The sequence below is a fragment of the Anser cygnoides genome, chromosome 5, assembly GCF_040182565.1.
Source record: "Anser cygnoides isolate HZ-2024a breed goose chromosome 5, Taihu_goose_T2T_genome, whole genome shotgun sequence".
Lineage (NCBI taxonomy): Eukaryota > Metazoa > Chordata > Aves > Anseriformes > Anatidae > Anser > Anser cygnoides.
In genome coordinates this window covers 49,491,905-49,509,658 of record NC_089877.1, presented here as the reverse complement: position 1 = coordinate 49,509,658, position 17,754 = coordinate 49,491,905, and the positions used below count along the sequence as shown (strand labels likewise).

Sequence of the window (17,754 nt, the reverse complement as noted above, 5' to 3'; positions counted from 1 at the left end):
GGTGAATTATTGTTTTTATTTTTGATGTTCTAGAGAAAAGCTAAATATAATTGAAAATCAGAATAACCTTTATATATATATATATATATATACATATACACAATTTTTTGATAGTTCCTCAAAAAAATCTACTGGTCATAATTTTGTATCTTTTGAAATGTTTTCAGTGGGCCTTCCCACCAGCACAGGTATATTCCCATGCTGGATACTTGAGATCATAAGGGGTCTGCTGTACCGTGGTATACGTTTGTATCTAGATCCCCAGCCTCTTTCTCATCATTGTAGTACCTTGAAGCCTAGTTTTACTACACTCCATAGAGACAAAGAAACATAATTTTGAAGATAACTCACTGAATTTGCAGCTAGCTAAATGATACAGTTTTCATCCCTTTCTTTTGATGTATCAACATTATAAATTGTTTTCGTGAATCTCAGCTTGGCTGCATTGTCTTTTGCAAGGGTACTTTGGGCAGACAGCAGGTGAAGGAAGGTTTCAGTTTGTGTTTTTCACTCCCTTTCCTTTTCCTTCCACCCCTTCTTCCCTCCTTCCCTGCTGCCCCAGCCGAAGGAAGAGCGAACGGAGGGATTACATTAATACCTTCAGGTTGGCTAATGCCAGGATGGAGGGCTAGGAATTTCTGACTTACTTTTTTGTTTGGTTTTTGCTTTTTATCACACTATTTTTCTTCTAGATAACAGGTACTTGAAAAGACAATAAAAGAGAAATGATAGTTGTGTCAAAAGAAAGTGGTATCATGAAAAGTTTATCATTTTATGGCTTTGTCTCAGAAGTTGATATTTCAAGTTAATATTTGAACCAAATGAGGCCAAGAACTATTTTAAACCCAGAATTTTACAAAAACAAAAAGCCCAAACCCACAAAAACAGTCACAGTGTCTGTATTTTAATAAGTACAGTTTATGAATATGCTGTTGGACTGTTTATTTTTTCTGCCTCATGGTAGCACTGAGCACTATTTCTAATTTTTGGAGCTTCCTCTCATTAGTGCAGTACAATCTTTTATGTAGCACCTGTTTTAAACTCCAAATCTGCATCTACGAATGTAAAACCTGACTTTTGAAATATTTGCTTTTTTGAACACTCTTCTTTAAAGGACCTGTCAGGATCTCTCCCCCAAATGCTAGAAGCTTGAAGGATAAGGGAGGAACAATGTTGCATGGCCCAAACACATGTGCTTTCGTCATTAGCAAGGTCCAGCATGACCTCATGTTGACCTCAAAGGTAAATCGCTCTCAGGGAACAATTATACATGCCTGTGAAAGCAGCTTAGTTTTGAACATAATCAAAACAATAACTTCAGTGTATAGAATAAACTTAAATTTACAACTCTGTCTGTCTGTTTCTCTTTCTCTTTCTCTCTCTTGTCTCTCTCCAAGTCTCTTCTTGAGAGAACGTTGGGTTTTTATGTGCGTTTTGTGAAAGGGAATTACTTTTCTAGAGGTCATAATAAATTCCTAAATACGGAGAACCCAAAGGATCTTTTATCTAATTTAGTCAAGTCATACATCTTACGATGAATCGCTCTTTTTAACTTAAACATTTCATTTGTTTAGAGTATTGATATTGCAGCCTTCAGAATGTGTCTATGTTGCCTTGAGGAATGATGTATAGATCATTTAGACTAATAGGAATGTATTTAAATATCAATACATTAATTTTTGTGTGCTTATGTTAGACTACCACACAAACTTATGACATCTTATTTTTTTTGTAGAAGACTGTAAATATTTTGTAGCATTGTGTGATACATCTCTATATATGATGGAATATGATTTAGCTAGCAGTTCTGAGCTATTTGGAGAAGAATTGCTGCCAGCATCTTGGAACTGTTAGCCAGATATGTCCCATATGATTTGGACAATATAATCATTTGATATGAATTTTATTTTCTTTGCTAGAATGAGAGAGCGTATTCCTTCTGTGGAACGATAGAATACATGGCTCCAGATATTGTAAGGGGAGGAGATACAGGACATGATAAGGTATGTTCTATCTAAGTTTATTACTGAAAAAAAGTTAATTCTTTGGGCAACATTATTGTTCAGTTTGAGTTTTTCTGTAGAATGTGATAGTGTCTTACTTAAACGTGCCTTACTTCAGGTTGTCCTAAAATAGATTATTGCCTATATTTAAAAACATTGGCATAATTTATTTTCAGTTTGAAGTTAGTTTTAAACCAAAGTACAAGGCATAATTCTAAAGCTGTTGAGGCTCGCTTGTGTTCTCTTTGAATCTTGTTCTAAATGTGCAGTGGGACAAAAAAATTTAGCTCATACTTGCTTACTTTTATTTAAAAACTGTTTAGTTTGGAGTGGAAAAACAACTGTTTTGTGACTAATTCTGATATATTTTTACAGTTGTACATCAGGTAAGTCTATTACCTTTCTGGAAGTCTTGAGTGGATTATTAATGTAAGTTTGGGAAATATTCTCAGATTGTCGAAAATTAATTCCATTTAGCTTGAGGCTAATTTTTTTATATGAATTAATGTCAGTAACTGATGGCAACAATTAAGATGACCATTATTCACAGATGGAACTCAAAACAAACAAACAAAAATGTCACAACTCTATTCCACTGAAAGAATTCTACAGTATTCCTAGATAAATTATTTTGATTGGTTACTATACTGAGAAGTTTTTGAGAATATATTATCTCCATTTTATTTTTTATTTTTTTCTATAGATTGTTTTGTTTTTCTGTTGGGGGTCCTGGAATATAGTTGATTACAATTCATCTTAGAATTGCCTTTTTAAGCACTGGAAAATATTATGTCACCCTCTATCTCCTTTTCCTAGATTGCTGAACTCAGTCTGACTTTGCCTTAGAAGGTTCTTTCTCTGTTCATTCTGCTTCTGTTTTGGTCTGAACTTGCCTGCAATATTTTTTTTAAGTAGGAAACGCTGTAGTGGGCACAGTATTTCAGCTAAGTGTTGGCAGTTTGAAGTACAGCAGAATGACTACCTCCCTGATTCTTCTATTAGACATAAAATGGAAAATTTGATTTGTCTTTTCGCTTAGTCATTGTCTCACACCTCCTTTTGTTTCACTATAATCTTTACATTTTTTTTCAGAGTACTGCTTACTTCATCATTATTAAAATGGAATTTTACAAATTTATGAATCTAAGCTCCATTTCCTGCACTCTGTATTTCTCCTTAGTTTAATCTTGCCAATTTCAGAGGATCTCTCCAATGCGTCAGTCACTTTAAATTGTGTTTTTTTTTCTCGAGTGCTTGCAAATTATGTACTATTGCTGCTATTGCTGATCTTAAGAGCAATCTCTATACTGTTATCTTTTATCAGTTCTACTTGATGTTTTCATGAGGTATAGAGCAGAGCCGTATAGTACACTTAAAGAAATAGCCTAACAATTTGATGGCAAGTGATTGACAGCTGTTAAATAAAGGTGTTTTTTCAGTTACATATGTGCTGGTAATTGTTTACCATACAAATTCTTGGCTAACTATTGACGATGCTATTTGGCATGGTGTTTGAAGGTTTTTAGTGTATTTTGTATTTACTGCTTATCTAGCTACCCAAGGTCCTATTTAAAAAAGAGGAAATGAGATTGCCTTAGTATGCTATGCTCTTGATAAATCAGTGTGTTTGCTTGTAATCTCTTCTAGATAGCTATCTTGTTTGTATTAAAAACTTGCTCCAGATTTTTTTTTAGAGTTTGATTCTGATTCTGCAGATCCTCCTACTCTTTTGGAAAAACACACACTTCTCCTGGGATCTTCTCTGATCATTGTGTATTTGCAAGGAGAATTACTGACAGTACAGAGACTTCTTCATCTAGTTCCTTTAGACATTCTTGGATGAATAGATCAAACATCAGATTTTGTGTATCTTGAAAAAAAAACAAAACAAAACAAAAAAAAACACAATCTAAAGTAGGAAGTCAACTTTTTCGTCATTTATTGGTTGTGTTCCTGTAATGTATTAATTTTGTCAGCACAAGTAAAGCAGAATTTCAGTTTCATGGATATGCAAATTTCATGGAAATAAAATTGAGAAATTCAAGCACCTGTAGTAAAATTAATTTTGTTTAAATGACTAAACTGCTTCCTTTATTTTTCATAGTAGTGTCTTTCATTACAAAAAAGAGAAAAAATTCTTTATGGATATGGAGCAATTTTTTTTATAATGAAGAAAGTTTCAGAAGCGACATTGGGTATGAGAGTATGGAGTTAATATGAGCATTTTGTCTCAAAAAATACTTTCCTCTTAGAAAACCTCTGTTTTCTATCCCCAGATAACTTCCTATCCTTGAAACCATATAGCCTGCTCCAAGTGTTGGGATAGTCAGACAAAATCAGAGAGACTGTAGCCATAGATAGGATTATCTGAAGACTTTTTTTTAATGTATTGGTACTTTAAATAAATAAAAATAATAAACAATAAATAAAATGTTATGAGATGTCAGAGAGATTTGTAATATGACAAGGGGGAATGCTTTTAAACTAAGACAGGAGGTTTAGGTTAGATATTAGGAGAAAGTTTTTCACTCAGAGGGTGGTAAGGCACTGGAACAGGTTGCCCAGAGAGGTTGTGGATGCCACATCCCTAGAGGCATTCAAGGCCAGGCTGGATGCAGCTCTGGGCAGCCTGACCTAGTGGTTGGCAACCCAGCACAGAGCAGGGGGGTTGAAACTAGATGATCTTTAAGGTCCTTTTCAAGCCAGGCCATTCTATGATTCTGTGATTCTATGATTAATACATGGGAAGCCAAAGATAACATGTGTTGCCATGCAATATAAGATGAAATTCCGTAGCATTTCAGGTGTCCTGATTAACTGTGAGCTGTAGACCTAAAGTGTGCTTTTCAAAAGTTCCTTAGTTTCGTTCTCAAGCTCCTAAAAGCTCAGGTTCCACTACTTCATAGCAAGCTTTAGTTATTTCAAGTATGTATAAGCTCCATTACTTCAAGTATGTTTTAGAATTCTTATTGTTTCCCAATGTTAAAAATCAAAATTAGTTCTGGGGAAAAAGTCAAGTGAAACTTTAGTAGCCAGTGGAAAGACTTCAGCTTGAGAAATTAATTGAAGAAGCTGAGTGAAGAGCTTTCAAAGTAATTGATATAATATAGAAAATACATCTAATCATTACTGCAATCCTTCAAGCTTTATGTCCAGGTTTGCCTCAGTTGTGAATAGGTGGGCTGTTCCTTTTGCTAGCTGTTTACTGGCTGCAGTGTTTTGTTCCTCCTTTTATTAACAATTTTACTTAGCTCTATCATAATTTACATAATTACTGTTTTTCTATAGGCTGTTGATTGGTGGAGTGTTGGTGTTCTTATGTATGAACTATTAACTGGAGCGTCACCATTTACAGTTGATGGAGAGAAGAATTCTCAAGCAGAGATTTCTAGGTAAGGTTCAAAACAGTACGTTAGATGTGCTTGCTCACAAATTGATGCTTGTGCTATAATATATATTTTGTGAGAATTTTGATACAGAATTTAGGAAGAAAGAGCTACCAGAGTAATACTTCATGTGTTTTGGTTCTGTGTAACAGAATGACATCTGAAAGCAGACAGGTTACTTCAGTGATCTGCAGAGGTTAATAAAGTAGAACTGACCTTCATGAAAGACCTGTTTTGTTTAAGCTACAGTAGAACCACAGCTTTGCTGCTGTCCAACCCTATTGCATGTTTACTGTTGAAAGGGAAGTCAAATGAAACACGAAGCTATATGCGAACAGAATTATCACATTCAACATCTTGATACTGAATACTAAACTAAATACTGAAACGTACTTAGCTGGAGAGATTTTTGTCTTTCTTGCTAGACCCCTCCATCGTATAAGTTTAAATTACCAGGATTTACCCTACTCCCACTTTTTTTTTTTTAATGGGAATGTTTATTTTGTTTGTATATGACATGAAACAAAGAACGGGATCCTTTCTAGACATACTTGCATATTGATAAGAAATGAGTATGAAATTAAATAACCTATACCATTCTTGTATTTTACATATAAACTTTTTAGATGCACGTTCTTCAGGATTTGATTGTCTTTTAGTAGGTTCTTCTCTACTCTTGAATATCTTATTTTTTTCTCATAATTTATGGTTGAATTCAAAGATGAGAAACTGCAAGGCTGCCAGCATCCACCCTCTGATGGCTATTACTCTAATTTCTGACTGAAATTTTGTTGTGACAAGTTGACTGCCTTTTCTTCCAGGTATTAATGTTGTCCTTTGGTATGCTTTTATTCTGGTTGGTGTTTATACTACGCGTTTATATTTACTATACATTTGTATATACTGCACAACTTCTCTCCATGACTATCTTGGATCTATCTATTTTCATTTCCTCTCTAAAATGATAAAAAAAAAAAAAAAAAAAAAAAAAAAAACCTGAATTGCAGATAATGTCATCAGATATCTGTAGTTGCCAATGGTGATGAAATCACTAGCACTGGCAAATTGGTACAGGCTTCTTTCTTGATAGCAGAGTTACTCTAAACACAAATTGTATTCCCTAACAGCAGGCTTAGAGAATTCAGCTTTCTCTTAGACACCAGCCTGAAAGCATAAATTCCATGGTCTTTCGTTTTTGTAGGTTTAAGGAAACAATCTTGTTCTGGATGAATCCAGGTCCTTATCCTATTTTTACCTAGGTGGGAAATAATCTCAGATATTTTTGTATAGAAAGTTTATTTCTGTGTACGTCACAAAGGCTGTTAGGTTTGAAACCAGAGTTTTGATATGAAATATGTCCCCTATGAACAGTTTAGTTGTTCTGTCAGAAATAGTTGGTGTATGGCTTATACCTTTTTTTACGCTATCTGATGAGAGATTGTGTTCACTTCTTTTATCATACCTTTTGGACAGCACTGTGGACTTCTCTTTCATGGTGAGTGCTACTTAATTGCATACTTTGTTTTCCCTTATGTTAAAAGCCTCTGTCTCTGAAGGCTCTTTTTGTTCACATTCTTGGTGTTATGGGTTACTAATCTTGTTAGATTTTTTTTTTCCACAGAACTATTCAAGTGTATGTCCATTTCGACTATCCCTTCTCCCCTTACTTCTCCCTTCTCCCCAAATCTTTCTTTCATTTTGGAGAATTCTGGACTTGCATTGCCACAAAGCTGTGAAAGGGCCCCATCCTTCAAAAACATAGGCAGGTGCTGTGTTTGTTTTCACTTTGACTGTGATTTGTAATTCTGGCTTGAAAGACAGATCCATTTTTGAGTTCTGATTTTTGAGGATCTTGTCATATGTACAGGTACTTAAAATGACTATGAAGTTTTTGGAGCATTATTTTGCTTCTGTGCAACAGCTTAGAAAATCTTATCAGCTTTGGGGTTATGAATAGATATATATCTGTCTTTTTCCACTTGTGTACATCTATAAAATCTGTAGAAGCATGTGGTGCTGTTTTAGCATAATAATGCTAATTGTGGCCTATGCTCTTTATCTGACATAGTTTGTTAGAATCTATTTATGCTTCATAGAGAACGGCTGAAATTTGACTATATGTTAGTTGCTATAAGGATATTTTGTCTGCAATTCTGCAAGAAACCTTTTCTTCCTTAAACCGTCTGGAAAATGCATTGCAGGTATGGACTAGGATGCCATTCCTTATTCTCCACCTGTAAAGACTCTAGTGATTACTAGATCTTTTCAAGGACAGAGCAGTTATTAAATTGAACTTGTGATCTGCGTGGTATCTTCTGGAATTTTGTCCTTTTAAGTGCTTAAAAACAAGCAGAGCTTATAGCTACCTGCAGTTCACAGTGTGTCTACCCTTAGTTGAGAGTCCAGAATCCAAGCAACGATAGGAGATAATGCAATGATACTTTTCTAACAGGTAGCAAGCAGTGTGTAAGGAGATCTTTTCCACAAGAAGGAAACCATTTGATGCTAAATGTGAATCACATCCCATCAGTGACTCTGCCTACAGATCAATTCAGCCTGTTGGTAAAGCAGATAGTTTCAAGAAAGTTGTAACTATTCCATCAAAGTTTCTGACTTGCCTAACGCTTGCAAGAACTGGGGTGCACTGTTCCATCTGCTCAAAGGTGGTACAAAAGAATCAGACATTGGTAGTTCTGAGATGACAGGGCATTCAGTAGAGTTGTTTTCAAACTTGAAGGTGAAAATTCTGCTTTGGAAGCTTGTCCCTCTACCCTTAAATAGGTTTACAGCTTGAGGTTGCTTTCTCTTATTCCCTGAGTATTAGGATGGTTATGTATCTTTTTGGTGATGCTTATGATACACAGTTACGAGGGCACTGATGATAAACTATGGTAACAGTTCTAGCGTAAACCTAGTGGGTCTCATGGTTAACTAGGTTGATCCTTTCAGTTTTCCATGATCTAGTTGTGTCTTTCACCTGTTGGAAATAAAACCATAAGCTTCAGGTTTTGTGCTTTTGATATTTTATTATCATCACTTCCACAGTCAGTTTGAGGCATCTGTTTTCAGGCTAATCACAGACGAAGGTGAAAGGGAGCTTCTGTCTCATAATGACATATTTTATGTTGAGCAAAATATTTTTTTCCTTCGTCTATAAAATCTTAGATTGACATATAATGGCTACCAGTTCCTAAACTTTTTCTTCTTCCTTCTTTGTAAGTAGTTTTTTTTCTCACTGTTAAGATTTTAAACAAGTTACATAGTTACGATTTCAAATAATGAATTGACATTTGTTTGTTCAAGCATCTCATCTTAAGTGAGTTGTCAATAGCTTACGCTTTACTTTTCAAAATATCACTCAGTAGATATATTGAATAGTTGTTTTTACAACATAGTTTATAGATTGGTCAATGTAATGCTAGAAGATAAGTAGATAAAGTAGGACCAATTTGGAAATTTGACCTAGTGGCCAATTGCCAATAGAAGTTTTCATACTCTTTGACATAAACTTGATTTTCTCAGCTATGCAATGCATCAGAATTGTGATTAGTTAAGCTGTTCACAAAGTTAACTAAAATGAAAAATCAAGAAAGTATCTTTCTGCTTCTGGCTAATGGCATATTTTCCCTCTCCCCTCCACCAGTAGAAGTAATCTGCTCTCCTTGTTGGAAAAAACCCTATGACACAGTCTTCGTGAGGCCTTTATTGAGCATTGCAAGGGCATTCCTGCTTAAGTCCTTAAGACTATAACCCTAGAACAAATGAGGTCAGAATCCTCTTCAAATTCTCTTGACACTGATATCTTAGCATAAGTCTTTACCACATGCCTTTTGCATTTGTGGTTGGTTTTAAATACCCAGCCTCCTGTGGAAGGAAGTTTTCGTCAGCCAGCAAACATGTATCCCATCTCTGTTGCTTTAGTGAAGAGCAGGTAAGAAACCTGTGCTCAGTCTATGTAGTTTTTAATCTGGGAGATAGGAGAGACCAGTAGTGGCAACTGAATTTTTTCATAGCAAAATCAGGCAGTTCCTCAGATGATTTGTCAGGCTCAGCAGCTTTTACTAACAGGTAAGGCTATGAACGATACTGAAGGAATGGCTCTGAAGATACTGATAACCTGTAAGTGCTTCTTGTCTTTAAGGTGTCCTTCCCCTACTGTATCTTCCACTCACTGAAGACAAAACATCTCCTCCTTATCATTCGTTAGCATCTCCTTCTCATTATCATGTATGTTCTTGGCCTACAGTACTGATGGGAGAGACTAATCAATATTCCTGGAAAACAATACCAGTGGGGTTAGCTCTTAGTTCTGCAGTCTGCCACAGAGAAGGATAAGATGACCAAGTAGTAATCATCTTCGGGCACCTGGAAGTGATCCAGGACTTTAAAGTGATTAGCTCCTTGCCCTATGCAAGTGCTTTCAGAACAGCCAGAGTGCTCCCATCAGCAGGGCTAATCTCACCTCATCCCAATTCAGGGGGAACATACTGGTCTAGGAGGAGCACAAGGTACAGCATAGTAGTCCTCCAGCAGCTTTGACCACAGTAGCCACTTGGAATATTTAATTGCTCCTGCTTCCTTTGCCTACTGTTAGTGGACTGCTTAAGTATGAAGTGAAAAAGAGGATGGAAGTGATTCAGAAAAGAAAATGAAGGTTGATGCAAAAGGCCATATCTCCCTTTCAGAAGCGCAGACATCCTAGCAAGGACCTTGATATACTGGGCTTCCTTGTCAGAACACTTTATGGGCTACTGCTACACCCCCCAATGACTTGCCTTTCAGCACAGCACTTCACTAAAGCCAGACTAATTGGTCTCCCTTTACTTAATCAAGCTACATGATTAGTCTTCACCAATGTCTGCTTTCTTACATGTTGATCCCATATGGTCTTTCTTTTCTGGCAGCTTGCTTTCTGTACTAATTAATGTGTATACAGCTTCACATATGTAAATTCTGTAACTGTAAGTAGTTCCTGGAACTTCTAAAGAAATTGGTATTGTTCTTCGCTACTTTTGTAGTGTAATCCTATGAACTGGTTCAGAGCATCATTGTTATTTTATAGTACCAGTCAGCTTCAAAAATGTTTCTGAAGGAATGTCACTAGCATGTATTTGGGCACTGGGACAGGATCCCCAGGGAAGTGGTCACAGCACCAAGCCTGCCGGAGCTCCAGAAGTGTTTGGATAGCACTGTCAGACACACTGCTTAATTTTTAGGTAGTCCTGTGTGGAGCCAGCAGTTGGACTCCATAATTCTTGGAGGTCCCTTCGAACTTCGAATATTCTGTGATTCTGTGAAAAGCAGCGTACTTGCAACAGCATGGTGAATTGCTGCCTACTGTGTCCTAGTCTCCACTGTAGTTCTTCATATGAAACACATTCTGTATCTCTTTATTAATTTTGTTACTCGTCTCTAAAACCTTTCCAGTCATAGTGCATCCTTTCAAGAGGAGGCTGCAGGTACTGCACACAGTATACAAAGTGTGGACAAACCTTACATGCCATAAGTGTGTTTTCTGTTTGTTCTCTTGATTTTCTAATAATTTGTAACATTGGAATTGTGGTTTTGACTGCTGTCAAGCATCAAGTTGATGTTTTTATGGAGCTGTCTATTGTAGCTATATGTTTTCTTTTGGCTAGTAACAATAATGTATGTAGGAAGCTAGGATTGTTTTTGTCTCATGGAGTAAGTCTCTTACGTAAACCGAAAATTAGCTGTCATTTTGATTGCCTTGCTTCATGGAAACCTCCTGTAGTTCTTCATCACCTGTCCTTGCTCTTCAGGAATTTAGGAGACAATTTCTGCTTATGCTACTCATTGCTCACCTTCCTTCCCAGGTCAGCTAGGAGCCTGTTCAACGGCACAGGTCCCGGTACAACACCCCTAAAATAACATCTACTTGTAATTCTTTCTGTCGCAAGAACTGACCATTTACTCTGATCCTCTGTTCTATGCCTTTGAACCAATTATTATCTATGCTAGGGCTGTTCTTACCACATAGCCCCTTAATTTCCTTAAAAAACTGAGTTACTTTACTAAAAGCCTTTTGTAAATCCAAATGGTGATTGATATCAAATCACTCTTGCCTACTCCTTGTTTAACCCCTCATAAGAACTCCTAAAGAGTCTGTGTGGAAGAACTTTCCTTTACAGAAACCAAGCTGACTTCTTTCTGTTGGTGCTTGGCCATGTGTCAGTGAATTTGACCTTCTGTAGCGCCTGATTTATTTATCTAATTTACATGTCTGTTTTTCCTCAGATATTCCTTAAATAAATAAAAAGATAGTTGGTTCACATTTGCCATCCTTCTATCTCCAGGTACCATAGACAATGGAAGGTTAAGTACTGTCATTAGTATGGTAACTCTTAGATTTAACGTTTAACACATTAAGTAATTACCAAATAAATGTTATTTTGTTTGTTTTATAGGAGAATATTAAAAAGTGAGCCACCTTATCCACAAGAAATGAGTGCACTGTCTAAGGATATAATTCAGCGTCTTTTGATGAAAGACCCCAAGAAGAGATTAGGTTGTGGTCCAACTGATGCTGATGAAATCAAACAGCATCCCTTTTTCCAGGTAAAGAAAAAAGAAGTTTCCCCAAATAGCACTTACTCTATGTTAATTTCTTTGAAATCCAAGTCTAAAGAAATTCCATTGTTTTGGTAACAGAGTAGCTTACAGGTGTATTAGTTGCTTGAAGAATTCAATTGAAGTTAATAAGAATATCCATGTACTTGTGTGTATGGTTTTTGTGCATGCTACAGCAAGGGCTTAGTAGCTTTTTAATTTCTTCTGTGTTTGTTTCTAACACCTATTTGAAGCAGCCAAAAGCTGTGCTAGTTGAACCAGAAGGTTTAATGGAAAAACTCTTAATTTATATGTTGTGTACTGTTTTTTAAAAGAAAGATTGCATTAATATTACTACTGAATTTGACCATTGATTAATTTCACCGTTAGTGATAAAGCCCTCTTCTGTGTTTTCGTTTGCTTAATTTAATCTTTAGTCTTGTTTAGTTGCTTTTAATTCCGTGCAGATTTCAGTGTGTTAACATTTGGATTTAAACAATGATGAAAAATGTATTTGCATCCAACAGCTGTATTGTTCTATACATTGCTGTTAAAATTGTGCTTTTTTTGAAAAAACTTAAGTGTTTGTGTTGTTTCTGAAGTTAATTATATTTCTAAGTACTGTCAATTTTGGAGTATTTAAAATTGGTATTATAAATTAGACCTTTCAAATAAATATATTCAATGTAATTATCATAACATTTAGCATGTGCGGTATCTTGGCTTTTTAACATCTGAATTTCTTCTCAGGTCTTCTGTATTTCCTTCCTTTTATAGAGGGTCTGACAAATATCCATAGAGTTAGCTTCCTTTATTCAGTGTTTGTTTTGGAAGATACATATTTTCCTCATATAGCACTTCCTATTCTTGACTTCATTTCAGTTCCATTCATTTATAGCAATAGGGCCATCTTCTAATGACCACCATATCTGTGCTCCCTCTTTAGCAATGTATTTAAGTAAGAATCAAATCCAGAGGATCTCAGGGCTCCAGAAGCTGAGATTAGTAAATAAGGATAGGTATCAGAAATGAGAAGTTGAAGATATGGTATACATGCAGTATGGCTTACAAGAATATAAGTGGTGTTTCCTCAGAAATAATGGAAGAACTGTAAGGATAGTCACAGCAGTTATTTGGCTCATCTCCATTGTTAAATTTCTTTGAATTCTTTTTATGAGATTTAAATATAAATTCGATCATGCCTTTTCTTACCAACCTTTTGGCAAGAAAAAATTGCCCAAATATGTTGGTAAATGTTGAAACTTAGTCTCTGACATCTTAGGTAAGACTCATTTGTGATATACACTATAGTGTTAGTATCACAATTACTTTGTTCTTGACAGAGGAAAAAATAGATTCATAGGGAAAGGTAGAATCTTCTACCTTCAATGGAATTAGACTTGGGGGGGGGGGGGGGGGGAAGATGAGCTTTTAGGCATAGAGACTCTTACATTTGAAATGTGTTTTGTATTATTTCTGTCTTTTTTTATGGGAGAGATTTTTCAGGGTTGAGTGGTTTTTTTTTTTTTTTTTTTTTTTTTTTTCCTGATCTGTAATGTTCTTGTCTTACCAATCCCTACTTTCAGCTGGGATGGTTTGAGTATTTATATCCCTCTGGTGTATGTCAATTATGTTCTTTGGCTGAATTGGTTTCTTTATGAGAATTACAGTATTGGAATCTCCACCTCAGGGGGTTTGGATTTCCACAGCAAAGATTTCTGGCAAAATAGCTTGCTTTGTTACCGTAGTTTTTAATTCCTTCCACCAATCAATATCTTCCATCAGGAAGAAAAACAGTTTTAAAACAAACAAACAAACAAAACCCTCCTCTCATGCTCTAGATTTTCTTGAATCATTGCTGTAAAAATGTTTCCTTGAGCTTTCTTGCCAAGTTTATAGTGAAGCATAGTCTGAGATCACCACCATTATATTAAAATAATAATATTCATGTTCATTTTTGTATTGATATCTCTTAGGATATCTATAGACTGCTTTATTAAAATACAAAAAGAATGATCCTCTGAAGTACTTAATTAGTCTTGCTGAAAGGTATTCACATTCATGAGACTCATAAAGAGTTGTATTTACCCTTGTATTTTGCAGAAATAATTGCAAATAAGGTGGTTAATTTTGGAGAAATTTAATCTCTTTGAACGTATCTATTTGATTCAAACTTATTTTCTTATTTTTGGTCTAGAATATAAACTGGGATGATTTAGCTGCCAAAAAAGTATCAGCTCCATTTAAACCAGTAATCAGAGATGAATTAGATGTCAGTAACTTTGCAGAAGAGTTTACAGAAATGGATCCAACATATTCTCCTGCAGCAACCCCTCAGACTTCGGAAAGAATATTTCAGGTATTTTAAGAATTCATACTAATTAAAAAAAAAAGCAAAACAGGTATTAAACAATTCCAAGTATATAGCTGAATGTTTTTCCCACCTTCTAAATTATTGGGAATTATCTGTGTAATTTCCAGTCTCACTTCTCAAGTCTGTTTGTTCAGTGACTGCAAAATTAGAAAGCTGGTAACAGTTTTAGTGCAAACATAAAATTTCATGTCTCTCCATTCCCAGCTGAATGTCCTGCCAGCTGGACTAAAGTCAGTCTGTCCTTTATTGATTCTCCTTACCTTAAGAGTCTTGTCATCTTGCCTCCATCAACCTGGGCTACCAGCCTCAGCAACAGCATGCAGTTTGCCTATGTCCATATTATCCTCTAGTTGAGGTACTCTGGGAACTGTGATCTAACTGCAGAATTGAAAGTAGGTCTTTCACTTCCTTTGTAAGTGCTTTAATTACTAGACTACTAAATGCAGATCAGAAACAAAACTTTCCTCACCACCTCCTTCATGCTGCTAAAGAACGATCCTTACTTGCTCTGCAGAGTATGGATGTCAAATCAGATGTCAAACCGTTCAAGTGCAGCCTTAAACTTGGAACCAAAACTGCAGAAGTGAACAGCAGTTCAGAGTGTTTTCTCTCCTCCCCTACCTTGTGCTTCATTGTTTTTTATTGGCTTTTTTTTTTAGCAACTTAATGCTCGGTGTACAGGAATACAGCATCATATTTTGGAAGTTTTAAGATTTGTACTGACTATAGGAAGCCTTTATGCATGTCATAATACTATCTGACTCATCCTGCAGGGGAAGTCACAGCTGTTCTTGTTGTGCCTAAACTGGGCAAATCGCTAACGTGAAACTTATTTTGTTTTACTGTTTAAGATGGTTTGTTGCTTATATCACAGCATAAAAACTGTTTCACATCTTAACTTGTAGGTGTTCTGGGAAGCCAGCTGGTATGAATTATGAGCCTTTATCGCTACTGCAAAAGAACTGAAACCGAGCCAGATCTTTAGCATTATTTCCTTGAAATTTTGTATTGTTACTATTTTGTCTACAACTGTGGAGAATCATACAACCACTTCCAGAAAGACATCTGTTCACATTGAACACAGTAATAGCTACCCATCAATTAGCCAATTACATTTTCTGTATTACGTTACGACCATTATGATTTCTTTTAAAAATCTTTAGAAGCCTGTAGTGTTTTATACGCAGTATTATCATTTGTGTGCAACAATTTCAAACTCTGTCCTTTTCTGATGTCTCTGATTTAATAGGGATATTCTTTCGTTGCACCTTCTATTTTGTTTAAACGCAATGCAGCTACAGTAGATCCTGTTCAGTTTTATGTTGGGGATGAAAGACCTGGAACCACAACTATTGCCAGAAGTGCTATGATGAAGGTAATAATAATATCAAGAGCTAAATTAATTTGGTTAACTTGGAACTGCATATAACTTTCAAAGCAGCAATCACAAGCTATGCTACAGATTACAAAATAGTCATTATGCATTTATCTGTTCTCTGTAATGGCTCCTCAGATGATCCAAGCATATAATTTGCATGTGGTACTATTAAGAAATGGTTGAAGTTTAGTCTGAAAGATGAGATGGTTGTCTAGTTTTCCTGAAGACTGAAATATAATAATAGTAGTAATTTGACTCCTGATAGTTCTTTTTCATCTAACCATTGTAGATATTTTTGAAAATACTTTAATTGTGTCAGAATTCCTTCTATGATGTATTTGCCCAAAAGTACTATAGTTGTGTGAATCCTTATAAGAACAGACACTATTGTGATGTCTTCAAACGAGCACATAGTTTTGTGAATAAATGTATGTACGACCATCTTTGATCCTGTTTGTCTGAATATTTTGTACCTTAAGCTATTGTAGTAGTAATACTTTGTTTAGTGACTGTTTTTTAATTTAAAGATATAGTCTTTGATTGTTAAAATAAAGTTTATGCATTTTATTAAATAGAAATTAAGATTATATTTTATCAAAAAGAGAGCTCTTTTACAATTTTAAATGTAGATGAAAAATTCTCACAAAACTTTACTCTTTGTCTTTGACTGTGTATACTAAAAGTATTCTGCAGAACTAAATACAGACAGTTTCCTAACAGGACTCTCCATTTTTTCAACATTATGAACTGGATCTGAAAGAGAAACCATTGGGAGAAGGAAGTTTTTCCATTTGTCGAAAGTGCTTACACAAGAAAACTAGCCAAGAGTATGCAGTAAAAATAATTAGCAAAAGGTATAAATATTCTATAAGACCATAAAAATATTTTCTTTGCTTACTGTCACCCATGGATTAGAATAATGCTCGCTACATTTTTGAAGGTGGAAAAATAATCTTAAAATATCCATTCTGAAGAATCTAGAGAAACATATAGTAGTAACCTTTAAAAATTTTGAGAGCCTTTTGAAATAAAATGTTTTTTGTTGGGGAGGACATGAGAAGAAGAGGGCTTTTCTGTGGTTCGTAATTGTATTCTACCTGTGTTTTCCCCAGTTTTGCTCCAAACCAGAGTAAGGTGTAAGTTCCTCTTGTCTTTAGACCTAAGTAAACTGAATGTAGGTTTATGCTAATTCCCTTTTCTAGGTAGTCCAACTGATTGTCTAGCCCATGGCTTTTAAGAAGTATCTGTAGTTTGGTTTCCCTTGGGTCTAATTAGTGTGTGTGTGTGTATGGGTGCACATGCGCACGTGTGTGTGTGTGTGTGTGTGTGTGTGTAAAATGTAATTAGACCATTGAGTTTTACATTACATCTGTTTCCTGGATGTTCTGAAGAGAACACCACAATGGAGAGGCAGCTGTCTCACTTTGCTCAGGGGGACCATCTGGTACTCTTCCAGAATAGATTCTTCTGGCAGTTTCTGTCCAGAGAAAAATAAAGACAAAGGGCTCTTTGAGGATTGGATGGATTTTTAGCTTCATTTTGCTCGGTATTCGTTATTAAATATGTCCCTAGCATGTTGTACAGTGCTGGCAGAAAAGGGAAGGGAAAAACATAAATGTTCTACCATCAGAATGATAGTTCACAGGGATCTCTTCCTCCAAGACATTTGGCTGTACCTCTGTTTTTCCAGAGCCTAGAAGTAACTGTCCACCAGTCTTAAGTGTTTGTTCACATGCTTTTTGAATGGGATAAGTGTGTAAAGCCAGCTTTCTAAGGTCTTCTGTGATTTATGGTGACATAGTCAAAAGTATTAGTGGAACCTACAGAGAGACTCAAATGACCAGGCACTAGCAGTGGGATTCAGTTACTTAAACACAGGCATCAATTTAGTGCCATTTTAGCATCCATTGGTGTCCTACGAGTCCTCCAATTTGCATCAGTCTGGTGACTGCTACTATACCTTTATGTAGATGGCTTTATGGCTGGTGTCTTCCAGGCTCTCCTATGCTTAGGTAACTGAATCCCATTCTAGGTACATATTTT

General features: G+C 35.7%; 1 protein-coding gene across 3 annotated transcripts in view; it reads left to right on the top strand.

The window, feature by feature from the left end:
• Positions 1-17,754, top strand: part of RPS6KA5 (ribosomal protein S6 kinase A5) — a 79,756-nt gene that overhangs the window by 47,246 nt on the left and 14,756 nt on the right. For 2 of the 3 annotated variants that reach the window (XM_066998262.1, XM_048070507.2), the window contains 6 exons: positions 1,920-2,003; positions 5,292-5,395; positions 11,818-11,968; positions 14,157-14,318; positions 15,583-15,708; positions 16,432-16,565. In XM_066998262.1, coding sequence (XP_066854363.1) covers positions 1,920-2,003; positions 5,292-5,395; positions 11,818-11,968; positions 14,157-14,318; positions 15,583-15,708; positions 16,432-16,565 — 761 coding nt within the window. Of the gene's footprint in view, positions 1-1,114; positions 1,243-1,919; positions 2,004-5,291; positions 5,396-11,817; positions 11,969-14,156; positions 14,319-15,582; positions 15,709-16,431; positions 16,566-17,754 lie in introns of all 3 variants that reach the window. The other variant, XM_048070508.2, reaches the window with a different exon arrangement.